General features: G+C 36.6%; 3 protein-coding genes and 1 long non-coding RNA gene across 5 annotated transcripts; 2 read left to right on the forward strand and 2 right to left on the reverse strand.

The window, feature by feature from the left end:
• The first annotated feature begins 428 nt into the window (after window positions 1-428).
• LOC149677063 (uncharacterized) lies at window positions 429-2,977 on the forward strand. The gene is made up of 4 exons (XR_016366568.1): window positions 429-490; window positions 565-723; window positions 1,883-2,766; window positions 2,837-2,977. It is a non-coding gene; the product is annotated as an uncharacterized LOC149677063 (long non-coding RNA).
• Window positions 2,978-9,428: 6,451 nt separating this feature from the next.
• On the forward strand, window positions 9,429-13,368 carry LOC149677064 (uncharacterized). 2 transcript variants are annotated; one of them, XM_089838048.1, is made up of 5 exons: window positions 9,429-11,318; window positions 11,361-12,427; window positions 12,507-12,699; window positions 12,777-12,998; window positions 13,068-13,368. In XM_089838048.1, exons 1-5 carry the CDS (start codon window positions 9,671-9,673, stop codon window positions 13,235-13,237), a joined length of 3,300 nt encoding a protein of 1,099 aa, XP_089694174.1. In that variant the 5' UTR covers window positions 9,429-9,670; the 3' UTR covers window positions 13,238-13,368. The 2 variants fall into 2 exon arrangements, with proteins under 2 accessions (XP_089694174.1, XP_089694173.1); XM_089838047.1 differs by having other exon boundaries at window positions 9,430-12,427.
• LOC149677065 (L-xylulose reductase-like) lies at window positions 13,304-14,639 on the reverse strand. The gene is made up of 6 exons (XM_089838050.1): window positions 14,432-14,639; window positions 14,263-14,366; window positions 14,003-14,200; window positions 13,766-13,930; window positions 13,588-13,708; window positions 13,304-13,524 (listed from the first exon to the last, which is right to left on the reverse strand). Exons 1-6 carry the CDS (start codon window positions 14,481-14,483, stop codon window positions 13,403-13,405), a joined length of 762 nt encoding a protein of 253 aa, XP_089694176.1. The 5' UTR covers window positions 14,484-14,639; the 3' UTR covers window positions 13,304-13,402.
• Window positions 14,640-14,789: 150 nt separating this feature from the next.
• LOC149677066 (L-xylulose reductase-like) lies at window positions 14,790-16,059 on the reverse strand. The gene is made up of 6 exons (XM_089838049.1): window positions 15,915-16,059; window positions 15,738-15,841; window positions 15,463-15,660; window positions 15,230-15,394; window positions 15,042-15,162; window positions 14,790-14,978 (listed from the first exon to the last, which is right to left on the reverse strand). Exons 1-6 carry the CDS (start codon window positions 15,964-15,966, stop codon window positions 14,857-14,859), a joined length of 762 nt encoding a protein of 253 aa, XP_089694175.1. The 5' UTR covers window positions 15,967-16,059; the 3' UTR covers window positions 14,790-14,856.
• Window positions 16,060-16,168: the final 109 nt, after the last annotated feature.

The raw sequence follows: 16,168 nt of genomic DNA on the forward strand, positions 1-16,168 counted from the left end.
ATGTATTACACTTCGAATTTCAGAACTTTTATTTGATCTAGATCAACTGGAGTTCATTTTCCACGTAAAACTGGGTCCCCTGTAAATTTAAAAGTGCTAAGTTTAAGTTTCATAGGAATTAGTTTCAGATTATTATGATTTCAGGTTTCAACTTATTAGACAAACATGTTTATAGGGGTGGATTTCCCGCTCTAGGACTCCATTAACTCCGGTACCACTTTTTAAAAGTGGAGAATAGTGTTTTGGGCTCGTTAGAAGACATTCATAAATTATAATTAATTAAATTATTAATTGCGCTAGAAAAAGAAACAATTAAATTGAGAAGCACGCTCCCGCTATATTTTGAAATCTGCTTAATTTTGTTTTGAGCAGCTCAGCAGCGCCATCTAGCGGTCCATGTTAGGAAGCAATAAGCGTATTCAGTCTGGGTTCTTTTGGCGTCTGTTGGTTGGAGAACTTGCTGCTGCGTTTTTCTGTGCGATTTTAACTGGTAAATATTTTGATTTTATTTATATTTTAAGGGTTAATTTAGATTGAATACCAAAGTTTTTTTGTAACCGATAGGAAATTAAGCGTTGCAAGTGGAAAATTTATGGTTTACGGTGCAAAAAATAGGGTTTTTATTTATGGCTAAGCCTTGGCAAATCTTTTGTCTTTGGGGGCGTTTTCTAGTTCCGGCGTGATTCAGCCATTTTCAGCTCTGGGCTAAAGAGATCTTTGCTGGTAAATATTTTGATTATATTTATATTTTAAGGCTTAATTTAGATTAAATACCAAAGTTTTATCGCAACCGAATGGAAATTAAGCGTTGCGAGTGGAAAATTTAACTGTGCAGAACTAGGTTTGTTAATTACGACTGTCTTTTTGAAGAAAACTTGATCCTTGATTGGTTTTATATATTGGTTACCAACTAATGCACTTTTTTGCCAAAGTTAATGGCCTATATTGCCTTTAACCGAAGCAAGTAGAAAACCTTTAACGGCAGACCGAAATGAGGTTTTTAAGTGCTCGTATAAACGGTAGTTCTCTAAAATGTTTTCAATTAACAAATCTATTGCTGTAAATATGGTTGTCAGGCCCATTAGTTTTCACGTTAACAGCACTATTTGCAGAGCTCATACTAAGTAGATTGATGATGGTTTAAATGGAAATATAGCAACATCACATTTGATTAAACCCAAAAAGTTTGACCTGGCCCTTTTTAAGAGCTTAATTTGGTCCCATTTAGTCACTTTTTGCTTACTATTTTTATATAAAATAGTCACTTATTCAACTAAAATTGAGCGTATCAATGAGTATCAGCACTGTATTAGTTTGGAGATTTGTGGTTTGGATTCAAGTGGTTAATTTTTAGCGGGTCCTGAGTATCAGCTCTGTATAAGTTTGGGGATTTGTGGTTTAGATTCAAATGGTTAATTTTTAACGGGTCCTGAGTATCAGCTCTGTATAAGTTTGGGGATTTGTGGTTTAGATTCAAATGGTTAATTTTTAACGGGTCCTGAGTATCAGCTCTGTATAAGTTTGGGGATTTGTGGTTTAGATTCAAGTGGTTAATTTTTAGCTTTTATGGTAAATTGGCACAAGTATTCACGATCAACATTTATGTCATTTACTTAATCTAAATATTTGAAATTAATCTTATTAAATGTTTAAATCGTCTTTATTCCTGGTTTTACTATTCGATCTTTTTAGTCGGTTTAAAAGTAATTCAAAATGATTATTTATTTATCCCCTAAATTGTTAAATATTTCAAGATTGACCCTAAATCTAGTTATGTTAAATTATTTGAAAGTAAACTGAATGTTATTCTAAATACTTGTGCCATTTAAGATGATAATAATTTTAAATTGTATTTGATTGTTTGAATTTTATTTTATTTTAGCTCTGTTATCATCCGTTTCCAAAGGAGCAATTTATGTTGGATTCTAGAATGAATACCTTACTATTTGGCAATGGCATGCAATATAAATCAGGTCTACACTTTGATTATATCCGTTGAGACTGAATTTCACTATGAAAGCAATTTAGATAGCTTGTTAAACATTTTAGGCATTTAGCGCATAGCAATAATTAAATTTTATTAATAATAATTGTGGAAGTATTTGGTCAATAACCCCAGTTCAATTCCATTCTAAATTCAGGTCTAGGCTTCGATTTTATCCGTTGAAAGGGAATCTCATTATGAAAGCTATTTAGACAGCTTGTTAAACAGTTTAGGCACTTAGTGCGTAGCAATAATTAAATCTTATTATACAATTATTAGGGTATTTAGTTTATTATTTATTATTATATTTATTCTTAGAAGGAAAGCGGCTTGTGTCCTTTTCTTTTTAGGGATTTTTTTGCGCCAGGACATGAATAAAATCTTAATTATGAAATAGGTGAACACTGGTCCTAGCCCTCCCTTTTAAGAATAATGAACGCGTAATCAGGATTTCAAGGGTGAGGTTCCCTTTGCGGTATTAAGGTATCTAGTTTGTGGTTTTAGTTATATTTTTAGAGGAAAAGCGTTTGGCAACTCGTTGAGGGTGTTTTGTAGGATCTAAATAAATTCCTGATTTAGGTTTAAGGTAGAAGGTTGCTTATACGCTTTGTCCTTTAAAAGTAAACACGATTTTAAGTGGGTTTAAGGCGAGGCTTAGCTTTTTATGGTATTCTTTCACTATTAATGTTACGAGTGTGCCATTGCCAAATAGTCATTTGTCTTATGCCGGAACCTTTTGCGTCGCATCATGCGAGAATACTCGAGTGGATTTTCGTATTAAGGTAATTAATTTTATTCGTTTTATTCGTTTGCCATTTTTTCCAAATATTAATTCGAATTTTTCTTGCGCAGGAAGAAGTGGACGTCTGCAAGTGGACTTTCATTGGAAATCCCATGCTAAGGACGAAGTTTCCTGGTTTTGGGGGCTCCACAGCGGGCCTTAGTTTAAATTTAATAATTCCCGAGTTAAACAGGGACTTGTTAAATTTAAATTGGGCCTGGTAACTTGTGGTCAATAAAAAGTTTCGATACTAGACTCGGTTCAAAAAAATCAATCGATTTACTTATAACGTTTTTTTTGACCTTTTTTATGCTTTTTTTATTGTTTTTTTAATAATTTTTTTATTTTTTAATAAATTTTTCATAAAAATTTTATTTTTTTATAAAAAAATTCTTTTTTAATAAATTTTTCACTTGTTTTTAAGTAAAAAGTTTAAAAAAAGGGGTCAAAAAGGGGTCAAAAAAACCTCCCTAAGTGTTGACTTTAAAAAATTAAAACCAAGTCTAGTATTTTAACAAATTCAAGAAAAGAAAGAACGAGGTTTAAGGCAAAATTTATTCAATAAAAAACAAAAAAACCAAGTGTTTACAAAAATTTCCGAACAAAAAAATTATTAAAGGGTTTGGTAAATTAAAGTTTGAACGCAAAAAAAAATAAGTTGTTACAAAAACATTTGCAAGCAAAAAATTAAAATAAGTTGTTACATGTAAAATTTGGAAGTAAAATGATGTATTTTGTGTCTTCTAGCTTCAATGATTTTCTCCGAATATTTGAGTCAATGTTGAGAGAGATAGCAAGGCCTGAAGAAGACATCGTGTAACGGAATCCAACAAAGCTTGTCATCAGGAATGATACATAGCAAGTCCAGAACAGCGGAAGTCATCGTCAACGTCAATCCATCAAAAGATGTCATCAGGAATGATAAGTCCTCGGGTAAGATACGTCTCATAATGACCAGCGACAGAAAAATCCAGGAATATCAGCTGCATCTATAAATGAAGACATATTAATAACACTTCTTAAACTATTGCCTACTTTTGGGCGGTCCTTTATTAAAAAACTGGCTACTAAATTTAGAGAGAAAGACCAATTGCCACCCCGAACTGAAGAAAAGCTTGACTACCATGATTCCCACCCTGAATTAAATAAATATTCTGGCTAACTAATTATTTCCCATAATTGCGTAGATCATAATTTTAGGAAAATCTGCCATTTAATTTTAAATTAAATTATGTAACTTAATAATGAAAATAATTTAAAATATCCCCTAAATTAATTTTAGGAAACCTGACATTTATTTAAATTGCGTGCCCCTTTTAATAGCTTAATAATTTAAAATATCTCCAAAATTAATTTGATTAAAATCTGCCATTTATTTAAAACTCTTGCCACAGGTAGAACCCATAAATTAAAACTCTAGTCGAAATGGGATAAGGCTTAACTAAGGCTTAGGGCAACTGTCCTCGTGTCTTACAATTATCTCTGCGGAACTTGATTTTAGAAACTCTGTCGCTTTATCTTTAAATTAATTAATAATAGCCCCTAAACTATTCCCACAGACAGGCCCCGTAAATAACTAGGGTTTAAATGGGACAAGTCTTAGGGCAACTTGCCTCGTGTCTGAAAATTATCTCAGCGGAACTCGATTTTCGGAAATCTTTCGCTTTATCTCTAAATTAATAATAGCCCCTAAACTAAATTTAGGAAATCCCGCTATTTATTTATTTTAAAACTATTCCCACAGACCGACCCCGTAAATAACTAGGGTTTAAATTGGACAAGGCTTAGGGCAACTGACCTCGTGTTCTAAAATTCTCTCGGCGGGACCTGATCTCCGAAAATCTGTCGCTTTATATCTAAATTAATTACGTACCCGTTGAATAGCTAATAATAATAGGCCCTAAACTAATTATTAAGGGATTCTCTCTTGTCCAACATCTCGTAAAATTTTATTTGTGGTACTTGATTTTTAATAAATAAATAAAATTTACTAACATTTAGCACAACCTAATTAATTTAAATACTTGAAATAAATAAATAATTTAAGGGGGGCTAGATGAGTTTGGATTATTGTAAAGTTAGGCTTACGGACTGTTAAAGCACCACGAGGCCAAGCAATGGCCACCAAGTTGAGAGCGTCGAATTCAGCTTGCGTCCTCGGGAAAAACGATCAGCGAAATGGTAGAACGATCAAGTATCAACTTCAAAGCGCGGAAGGTTTTTCCAGCGACATCCTCGACGGTTTCCAGGCAACGAATGAACCGGCTGACCCGTAACGATCAACTGAAGGGGACAGGTTTTTTCCAAGCGACTTTCCTCGACGGCTTCCAGGCAACGAAATGAGCCGGTTGAACTGTAACGATCAACTAAGTAAATTTCCAACGTCGGGGGGCGCTAAAAGCTCCTATGCGCGGACTCGGGTGTGCCATACCTCAGGCACGAAATCCAAATAGCTGAACACCGCTAGGCCTAAATGAATGAACGCTAGGCCTAACTGAATGAATGCTAGGTATACTGAATGGATAGTCATTACCTATTACCATTAACATCTGGCGTGACGTCACAAGTCAATTACCTCAGTGACATGGTGACGTGACTTGACGTCACAGGTCACGTGATCTGACGTCAGAGGTCACGTGACTTGACGTCATAGGTCACGTGATCTGACGTCATAGGTCACGTGATCTGACGTCATAGGCCACGTGATATTACGTCATACGCCACGTGATCGCGCATGATATGATGTCATAGGTCACGTGATATGGTGTCATAGGTCACGTGATATGGTGTCACAGGTCACGTGATCTGACGTCATAGGTCACGTGATCTGACGTCATAGGCCACGTGATATTACGTCATACGTCACGTGATCTGACGTCATACGTCACGTGATCGCGCATGATATGATGTCATAGGTCACGTGATATGGTGTCATAGGTCACGTGATATGGCGTCACAGGTCACGTGATCTGACGTAATAGGTCACGTGACCGTGTTTGATTAATCCGTTCACTATCACACATACACTTTTATGTAACCAGCACTAGCTAAAGTAAATACTATAAGCTGCTATGTCATGCTTGAGTCCAATGCACTTCGAATAAAATCATTCATTATAACTTTGATATTGTATTCAAAATATTCATTGGATAAAGTCAGTTATTCTGACTCTTCATTAAGAGTGTGTCACCTGTCTCACGTCAACATGTCGGGAAAGCATTTTAATCATACTCTAATTCAGAGGGTATGCTTCAAGTTTCTATACCTTAGTCACTAACTATAATTAGTAAGCTTACAAGTAAAAATAAATTTATCAGGCAGACTTATAAATATCAATGCAATATTTTATTTTGAAATATATTCCATCAGATACATTCGGATTTATCAAAAATTAGTAATCAAAATACTTTTCAAAAATGTTTGATCATTCATTATAACTTTGGTTAAAGTCATTTATTATGTTTATTATTCGACTCGCCTGTTCTAATGACCCCGCTTTGTGGTACACTTTTCTCGAAAAAAAAGTAAATATATACTTTTGCTTATATTCAGAGGGTACCAGTCAAGTTTCTATAACACAGCCATAACTATAATTATAAATAGAAATAATTTTATCAAGTAATATTTTATAAATATTAATGCAAGTTTTTATTTTGAAATATATTACAACTGATACATTAGATTTTATTAAAAAGATTAATAATGAAAATAATAAGAATATTTTTAAAAACACGTAACTTCCGAGTGTTGAGTCCAGGTACTGAAAATAATAAGAAAATTTCAATTATTAACAAATTACTACTGAAAACGAGAAGCGATACCTAGTAAACTAGATATCGCTTCTTGCTGTGTGCTAATGTAGAGTTGAGAATATGTAAATCGAGTCTTACCTTTCATTATGCAAGGAGGATGAAGAGAAACGTCCATACTGCGGGTCCCGTCTCTTTAGATGGTTACTGAAAGAACACGTAAGGAATCAAAATTAAACACACCAGTCTTTTCATAAACTAAATAAAGAAATACATTTTTTTTAATTAATTTTTGGGACCCTTTTACGAACGGAAAGAGCTTACTTTCCCCGATCCCCAGATTAGGCGGGAATACAATTGAACAATAATATGTAATTAATTGAACTTAAAAATAGACGTTTTCCTAAAATATTTTAAACCCAGTAATTCTTTATTGTGAATGTAATATTTTTCCTTTGTATTTAGCATATTTTTCAAGTTGTTGCTAACGCCCGTTACTACTACAACTCGTATCGCTTCTATAACCTATTCCTCTCTTTCTTGGATACTGATGAAAATTAACGCGTTAAAATGTAGAGTCTACCTCACTAGAAGCTTCAGAATGTCATCGAACAAGCTGCGAGGAAACATTTTCTTCTTGACCCTCCTTGACAACTAAGTATATTAATTTAAAACTATATCTCCATTAAATCTTGTTTTCTTAGCAACAGTAACTGTTAAATATTTTGATACTTTCCCCAAAGTTTTTCAGTTAGCTATAACGTTGTCTCCGTACGACAACGAAGTACGTGTCACACTTACGGAATTTATATACTTATGCTACGAAGAAGCCTTTTAATTCTTAGCCATTCATATCATATTATGTCTGATCTTACCCTGACCTCCTAAACTAAAACTACACGAATTTCACATTTAATATTTCTCAAAAAAGGGATGGGTTGATTTTTAACTAGAGATTTAAAATAATATTTTCTCTTAGACCGTGAAATTTTCCGAGAATTATCCTTTTGATTGACTATTAATTTTAATAATAACAAAGGAAGGATGGGAAAACTCGCATAAAAAGTAATTGGTGGAAGTTGTTAATCAAGTTTTCTTAGAAAAGAACACTCGTGCCAAGATTTAAACAAAGCATTAATGAGGGGTTTTTCTAACCAAAGAAATTATCTCTTAAAAATACATAGTTTGAAAAAATAATAAATAAATATATACGTGAAAATACGTCTAGAAGGATTTTCGTGGTCAAGATTTCAAGGGGCAAATCACTTCGAAAGTAACTAAGAGAATTCTAGGAATAGATCCTTATCATAAATGGTTTACCCCTCGGTTCTTAAGGCCTTTTCAGACGATACAATTTTTGACTCAACTAGATGGGTCAAAAAGTTGAGTCAGGAAAAATTTGTCAGTGATAACGTTTCAATTTGGTAGTTCCACTTGTCTAACTTCTGTTCACACGACCAAACTAGTTTATTCAAACTGAAGTTGACTCATCTAAAGGACTCAAAAAGTTGTACCGTCTGAAAAGGCCTTTATAGACCAAAACTTTCACAATTCAAAGTGATTGGTTGCTTTACCCCACGGTTAAAACTTTTAAATTTAAAGCTACGAAGAAGTTCATTAAACAGTAGTTACGAATGCAAATGGCTCGGGGACAGATGTTTTGACGATAAAAGGGTTAAAATTGATGACCAGCCTTCTTTAAAATTTTAATGACCATTATATCCTCAAGGCCATGCGTGGCGTTTTTATATTAAACGGGATTCTCGAAGCCAATTCAACCAACCATGTTGCTTCGAATGTTACCCAGAGTTCATTAGCCCGATCACGTGTTTATTATATATAGAGAGACTTGAAAGAAAATTTCACTTTTATCTTCTTCTTTTCAACAAGTTCAAGGTTTTTGATCATCGTTAGAAAATGATTTTAATCACCTAAATGTAGCGGTGTTTGGTTGGTTTAAATTTTAAAATGATTAAAAGAATCATTTCATAATTAACCTTGGGATGATTAAAGCAATTTTATGTCAAACTTAAATAAAAAAATAAAATAAAATTCAAAGAAAAACAATGCGTAACTCAGACCTCGAATATTTTGTGAAACATCAAAACCGGAAAAAAATTTATATATTTCCTGTTAAAGTTTAATTAATTTCTACGATTTTCCTACGTAGTAGACCGTATATTATGGTTTGCTAACAGCTAGCTCACCTAGTTTTGTTCGTATCTCTGAAGTTCTTTCAATTACGAAATTGCTTTTCACGCTAACTTCTAGAATGTTTCAGATATAAGTAGATACTTCACTGTAGTACATTTCGGGAAAAGAACTGAGACATTTTAAACAATATTCTTTGTTGTACAGAGTGTTACAAAAATGGTAGGCCTAAATGTTCGCAACATTTTGTTCCAAGGGATTTAGTAATACTGTGCGATCAGAACCTCGAATAAATTACAATCCCCGAAATCCTCAATCGCTTCAATGCCTTTAAAAGTAATATAAATATAATTTTTTCCATAGAATAAAACTGGATTCAAAAGTTCATAACTTTCCCAAAAAAATAACAAACCTTCATCCCATCAAGTCTAGTATAATGACAACTGACTTCTATTACGTCATGAATTACGGTTAAAAACGATTTGTATCCGCTTCACTTATGAAAAACTGGAGGGTTAAACCAAAAACCATTGCCAGAAGGGGCAGAGAAGGGAAGGAAGCCATTATAATTTAAAATCTACGCTTAAAAATATACGTAGAGAGATTCAGATTCGGTTCTCGGGATCTCCGAAAGAATTACCTAATGGTAACCTTGAAAAGTTTAGTTTGAAGTCCTTTTTTTAAACTTTCATAAAAAAGGGGTTACGCCTTCTTGATTGGTTAGATGCAGCAGGACCACCGGCAACCGGTAGCATCCCTTCAACCCCCTTTCCCCCAAGAAACGTTACCAGGCAGCAGGAGCACCAACCTAGTCTCTGGAATGAATTGTTTCCTCCCTCCCTTAGATTTAAAAGCTATTGCACGTTATTACGTACAAGTTTTCTAAGAAGATACACTATTCTAAGGTGTGTGTATATAAAACCCTCTTCATCACCTCAAGTTAGAATCAAACCAACTCCGAATCTCAAGTAGTTCGGATTGAACAGTTTAGGCTTAGCCACAAAAATGGTGGCATCTTTCAAAAAAATGTTTTTCATAGTGACAGTCGGTGTTACTTTAGTCGCGTCGCATCCAATTGAAAAGGATGGTAAATGGGTACAACAGTCTAAAGTTCCTGATGGTACCAACGTACAACCTCAACAGAAAGGATTAGGTACAGGAGGTGGGGTCGGAGGGTACCACGGTGTTTTCAGACCGCATAATTATGGGCATGGTAACGGTCGTGGTTTTGGGTCCGACGCAGCCTCAACAACACACGATTTGCCACGAAAACCGGTTGATGGATTTAGTAGCCAAGACAAACAGGGTTACGTACCGTTTGAGGATAAATCAGAAGGATCCGTGGATGGTCAGAAGCACGTGAGTACTGACATTGTCGTACCAGTTTACCATGACGGTGGTGATATTCCGTCGCCTAACAATCGACCCAATCACTCCTTGAGACCTGGCGGTGGTAAAATTAAGCCCCTTTATTACGACAACAAAGACAAAACCGACTTCGTAACGCAAGACCCCAACACGGACACTCGCGAACCATTTTTCGATCACGATAAAACTTTGAGTCAAGGCAAGGATCATGGAATTGGTTCCGATCATCAGAAACCCAAGATTGAAATCGCTAAGCCCGATACCCCAACAAATTACGAGCCATTGGAACCAGAAGGACCAATTTATGGAGGCGATAAAAGTCAAGATAAACCCAGCCAAGATAAGAAGCCATTGAATCCAGATGGCGTTAAACCTGATGATAAGTATCCAGTAAAACCGGAGGGGCCACATTATACCCAGGATAAATATCCCTTAAGTCCTGATGGTCCGGTTAAACCAAGTCATGTTCATCCAGAAAAACCCGTTGTTTATGATCTCACAAAAGATATAAACCCAGAGGGGCCAGTTCGAAGTGGTGAGGATAAGTACCCTGTTAACCCAGAAGGACCAATCAGCGGCGGAGATAAATACCCAGTAAATCCAGAAGGTCCAATCAGCGGTGGAAATAAATACCCAGTAAACCCAGAAGGCCCAATCAGCGGCGGAGATAAATACCCAGTAAACCCAGAAGGCCCAATCAGCAGCGGAGATAAATACCCAGAAGGCCCAATCAGCGGTGGAGATAAATACCCAGAAGGTCCAATCAGCGGTGGAGATAAATACCCAGTAAACCCAGAAGGCCCAATCAGCAGCGGAGATAAATACCCAGAAGGCCCAATCAGCGGTGGAGATAAATACCCAGAAGGTCCAATCAGCGGTGGAGATAAATACCCAGTAAACCCAGAAGGCCCAATCGGCGGCGGAGATAAATACCCAGTAAACCCAGAAGGCCCAATCCGTGGCGGAGATAAATACCCAGTAAACCCAGAAGGCCCAATCCGCGGCGGAGATAAATACCCAGTAAACCCAGAAGGCCCAATCCGTGGCGGAGATAAATACCCAGTAAACCCAGAAGGCCCAATCCGTGGCGGAGATAAATACCCAGTAAAACCAGAAGGCCCAATCAGTGGTGGAGATAATTACCCTGTAATCCCCGAAGGCCCAATTGGAGGTGGAGATAAATACCCCGTAAACCCAGATGGACCAATTGGAGGCGGAGATCAATACCCTCTAAAGCCTGAAGCGCCAGTCAACAGCGGGGATAAATACCCACTAAACCCAGAAGGTCCAATTGGAGGTGAAGATAAATACCCACTAAACCCAGAAGGGCCAGTCAACAGTGGAGATAAATACCCAATAAACCCCGAAGGTCCAATCGGAGGTGGAGATAAATACCCACTAAACCCAGAAGGACCAGTTAACAGTGGAGATAAATATCCAGTTAATCCAGAAGTACCCGTTCGAGGCGGAGATCTAACTCCTGTAAACCCAGATGGACCAATTCCAGACGAAACTTATCCAATTAAACCAGAAGGCTCCGTCCCTGACAACAAATACCCCGGTGTTAACCGCGAAGAACCTATCTACTCTGGAGACAAATACCCTAAACCAATAAACCCAATCCACACCCAAGAAAAAGCGCCACTAGAACCAGAAGACCATCACAGCAGCCCATCCAATCCTGAAAGGCCAGTCCACGTAGGCGGCAATTACCCATCGAAACCCCATGATGGCGGAGTTAACCCCGATAACAAACAACCTGATGCAGGTCACGTTCATGCCCACGTACAAAGCAACTCTGATACGCCAGCCCAAGGTGTTCAAGTAGTAGGAAAAGACGAATTCAACCCAAACCAACATCAAGGTCAAGATAAAACTAAGGATAGCGACTACAAACAACAATCCAAACCTCACGCTGAAGTACCCGAAAAGGTCTTCCCTATCCCTGGCGAATCAGAACACATTGTCCCCGATGAACCTACTGGGCCAAGCGGTTCCTTGGATCCTGAAAAACCATTCGGACCACCAGGAGAAGGATTGGACAAGAAAGATTCTATCCCTAAACAAGAATTCCCCACAATGAAAGACTTATGCCAAAGTTTGGACCTCAAGAGGTTTCTTACCTTAATTAATCGTGCCGAAATGGGAGACATCTTTAACAGCAAGGGACCAATTACAATCTTCGCTCCATCAGACGCTGCCTTCTCAAAACTACCAGTCCATGTCTACTACAGACTGACACGAGACAACGCCTTCTTGAAGCAAGTACTTAAGTACCATATAATCGAAGGAGTACATCCAGAAAATGGTGAGACGGACGAAAAACTCGAAGGCGTCCGATTCTACCAGACTGAAGAACCCAAAATGAAGATATTCTTCAATAGTTACGGAGGGGTAAGATATAATTTTCATAATATTTCTTAAATCACAATCACGGTTAAAATTTATTAATTAATTAATTATATTCCCACAGAACTACTATGTTAATGGTCTTCCAATCACTAAAGCATCTCAACGGGCGTCAAACGGTATGATCCACGTCATTGACAACGTCCTATACCCACTACCATCCAAGAACATGGCGGAAACCATGCAAGCAACAACTACTTTCACTCGTTTCTACGCTTTAGCTCAAGAAGCTGGTTTATTTGAAGACGAACTCCATGGTAATTTTATAACTACATAAAGGCCTACCTCTTTTATATTACAATATCAAATATTAACCCAGTTAAATTAATTACAGATCTCAAAGGACCACACACTATTTTCGTTCCTAGCGACGCGGCCTTTGCTAAATTACCACGTAGAACATTGGAATGGTTAACTTTCGACAAACCCGCTTTGAAGACGTTGCTTTTGAAGCATATCGTACCTGGAGCTCATTTCTCATCATGGGTACCTGATACTGGTCTCTCATACTCAACCATGAACCCAGACATTCAAATTCAAATCAAACGCGAGAAAGGTACACGTAAACAAAAAACATTACTTAAAAAACGTAAGACTTACCACAAACTTCTCCTTGAAAATATAGATCATTATACAGCCAACGGTGTCCGAATTGGTAACCACGATATCGTAGCCCAAGATGGAGTCATTCATTCCATTAACGAAGTCCTATTCACAAAGGACCTTCAACCTAAGGTCGAATACAGGAGACCAAGTCTTAAACGTATTTACCCATCATCGCCAACATCGAGTTAAACTCATCATAACCAATCACAATTCAAGCCAACTGTCATTTGTTTTTAGTGATAACAAACTTAACGATTTTGTCTTTAAGCCCGATTGTATTTATTCCCATTTAATTTTAAATAAATTCTTTTAGATAAGTATTTTTTTAATCTGATTTAAGTTAATTTTATACGCCTATTTTTGTGGTTGGGCCTTTCCGGCCAATAAACCACCGTCTACTGGTACTTGAGCGCCGGAAACCATGGCAGCTTTATCGCTTAAGAGGAACAGTACGACATTGGACACGTCCTCAACATCTACGCAATAAATTCATCATTTGATTTACGAGAACATATTTAAAACGTTTCATTAAATCTTACTGCAAATTCTTTGCAAAGGTGTTTCGGCTGCTCTTTTTCTAGCCGATTCTGGATCCTTTTCCAAGAACTCACGGGCCATGTCAGTTTCAACCAATTGGGGATGGACCCCATTGACCCTAATCTATTTCGAGAAGCCATCATACAAAAAATAAATTGGAGTCAACAAGTAAAGGGTTACTTGATACGGTCCAAGTTCAATGGCCATAATCTGAGTTAATTTATCCAAGGCAGCTTTACTACTGGTGTAAGCACTCATAAATGCCAACCCCCTTAAAGATCCCAAACTTGAGATATTAACGATGGCACCTCCTTGACCACGTTCTTTCATCCCCTTAATGACAACCTATTTTTTTTTTTCGGAAGTACTTCAACTCTAAGTTAATCAATTAGCTAAAGAATAAACTGGCTAAATTACCTGAGAAATATTGATAACAGCCTTAACATTAATGGTCAGCATACGGTCATAAACATCCAAATCAATTTCGTCAAAAGGTTGCGACCCCCAAACCCCGGCATTATTGACCAAAAGGTCAATTGGACCCAAAGCTTCGACAGCTTGACGCGCCTCGTCTAAATTTTCAAGGTCAACGCACACCGCTTCTATTTTGCCATCCTTATAAATATTAATCTTAAGTCACTTAATAATTTTTCATTAAGAAATTAGGCTTAACGAACCATCTTTGACTGTAACAAAGTATCCAAATGAGTTTTAGTTCTGGAAAGGGCGTAGACGTGCGCCCCACATTGTGCCAAGTGTTTAGCTATTTGTCTACCAATTCCTGGGTTTTAATTCACAATTAGAATTAAACTACTGGAAGATAGTTAATAGATATAATTTAAGTACCTCGACCAGCTCCGGTGACCAAGGCCTTTTTACCACTAAAATCTATATTCATTTTTACTAAATTCTAACTAAGAACTTAAAATTACTCGACTTCAATGTTCAGCGCGAAGGTACTAAAAGAACGAAGATAAACAAAATTCCAATTACAGATAAACCGTCTTTGTTTCTTAATGCACAATGGTTAGCTTTATCTTTAATTATAAAAAAAATCAAGCGGGGAAAGAAATTGGATTAAATGCGGCCATTAATCGTTATCACTGTTCAGTTTAATCTCATGCTGAAGAGAGTAAAGGATTTTTCTTATCAGAATTACGATGCCAGAAGAATATCAACGATTTTAATAAAGATGCCCTAAAGCTTGTGATGTAAATGTTATTTATTTCCAAGGACATTAAATTAATTCTGGTTTATTTAATTTAATACGCCTATTTTTGTGGTTGGGCCTTTCCAGCCAATAAACCACCGTCTACTGGTACTTGAGCACCGGAAACCATGGCAGCTTTATCGCTTAAGAGAAACAGCACCACATTGGACACGTCCTCAACATCTACGCGCAAATTTCATCATTTGGTTTACGAGAACATATTTCAGACGTTTTATAAAATCTTACTGCAAATTCTTTGCAAAGGTGTTTCGGCCGCTCTTTCCTTAATAAAGTTTGGGTATCTATCAAACGCCGCACGCCCCATGTCAGTATCAACCAATTGAGGATTGACACCATTGACCCTAATCTATTTTGACAGATTATCGAAAAATAAAAATAAATTGGAGTACTTCATCAAGTACTGAAGGTTTTACTTGAAATGGTCCAAGTTCAATGGCCATAATCTGAGTTAATTTATCCAAGGCAGCTTTACTACTGGAATAAGCACTCATTAACGCCAGTCCCCTTAAAGCTGCTATGCTTGAGACATTAACGATGGAACCTCCTTGACCACGTTCTTTCATACCCTTAATGACAACCTATTTTTCGGAATTAATTTTACTCGTTAAGTTATTCTAATTAGCTAAGCCTGAACTGGTAAAATTACCTGAGAAATATTGATAACAGCCTTAACATTAATGGTCAACATACGATCATATTCCTCCAAATCAATTTCATCAAAAGGTTTCCCCCATGAAACCCCGGCATTATTGACCAATAGGTCAATTGGACCCAAATCTTCGACAGCTTGACGCGCCTCGTCTAAATTTTCAAGGTCAACGCACACAGCTTCTATTTTGCCATCCTTATTAATATTTTTCATTAAGTCATTTAACCCTTATCAAAAAATAGGCTTAACTATTCAAACTCGGTTTAACGAACCATCTGTGACTGTAACAAAGTATCCAAATGCGTCTTGGTTCTAGAAAGGGCGTACACGTGGGCCCCGCATTGCGCCAAGTGTTTAGCTATCTGTCTACCAATTCCTGGGTTTTAATTGTCAATTAGTTAAATTGAAACTACTCGAAGATATATAGTTAATAAATATAATTTAAGTACCTCGACCAGCTCCGGTGACCAATGCCTTTTTACCAGTAAAATCTATATTCATTTTTACTAAATTCTAAGAACTGAAAATTAAACGACTTCAATGTTCAGCGCAAAGATACTAAAAGAGCCACCCAAGCATTTGAAGATATATAAATTATTCATATTACAGATTAAACTGTACACGTCTCTTAAAGAACAATCAGAAGCCTTATCTTTAATTTTCAAAGAAGAGTAATAAATAGGATATTTTTTACAGCCGTTAA

This window comes from Phalangium opilio, unplaced genomic scaffold, assembly GCF_054372755.1.
Source record: "Phalangium opilio isolate 3A_F unplaced genomic scaffold, DU_Popi_V2 ptg000045l_1, whole genome shotgun sequence".
In the NCBI taxonomy this organism is placed as follows: domain Eukaryota; kingdom Metazoa; phylum Arthropoda; class Arachnida; order Opiliones; family Phalangiidae; genus Phalangium; species Phalangium opilio.

Excerpts from the sequence above, each read along its gene's own strand:
- LOC149677066 (XM_089838049.1), bottom strand. The coding sequence starts at position 15,966 with ATGAATATAGATTTTACTGGTAAAAAGGCATTGGTCACCGGAGCTGGT. Across the intron at positions 15,661-15,737 it reads CTTTGTTACAGTCACAGATG|GATGGCAAAATAGAAGCTGT; the intron begins GTTCGTTAAACC and ends AATATTAATAAG. Across the intron at positions 15,163-15,229 it reads TTGAACTTGGACCATTTCAA|ATTAGGGTCAATGGTGTCAA; the intron begins GTAAAACCTTCA and ends CTGTCAAAATAG.
- LOC149677064 (XM_089838047.1), top strand. The coding sequence starts at position 9,671 with ATGGTGGCATCTTTCAAAAAAATGTTTTTCATAGTGACAGTCGGTGTT. Across the intron at positions 12,700-12,776 it reads ATTTGAAGACGAACTCCATG|ATCTCAAAGGACCACACACT; the intron begins GTAATTTTATAA and ends AATTAATTACAG. Across the intron at positions 12,999-13,067 it reads TCAAATCAAACGCGAGAAAG|ATCATTATACAGCCAACGGT; the intron begins GTACACGTAAAC and ends TTGAAAATATAG.
- LOC149677065 (XM_089838050.1), bottom strand. The coding sequence starts at position 14,483 with ATGAATATAGATTTTAGTGGTAAAAAGGCCTTGGTCACCGGAGCTGGT. Across the intron at positions 14,367-14,431 it reads GGTCACCGGAGCTGGTCGAG|GAATTGGTAGACAAATAGCT; the intron begins GTACTTAAATTA and ends ATTAAAACCCAG. Across the intron at positions 13,931-14,002 it reads CTGTTATCAATATTTCTCAG|GTTGTCATTAAGGGGATGAA; the intron begins GTAATTTAGCCA and ends AAAAAAAAATAG.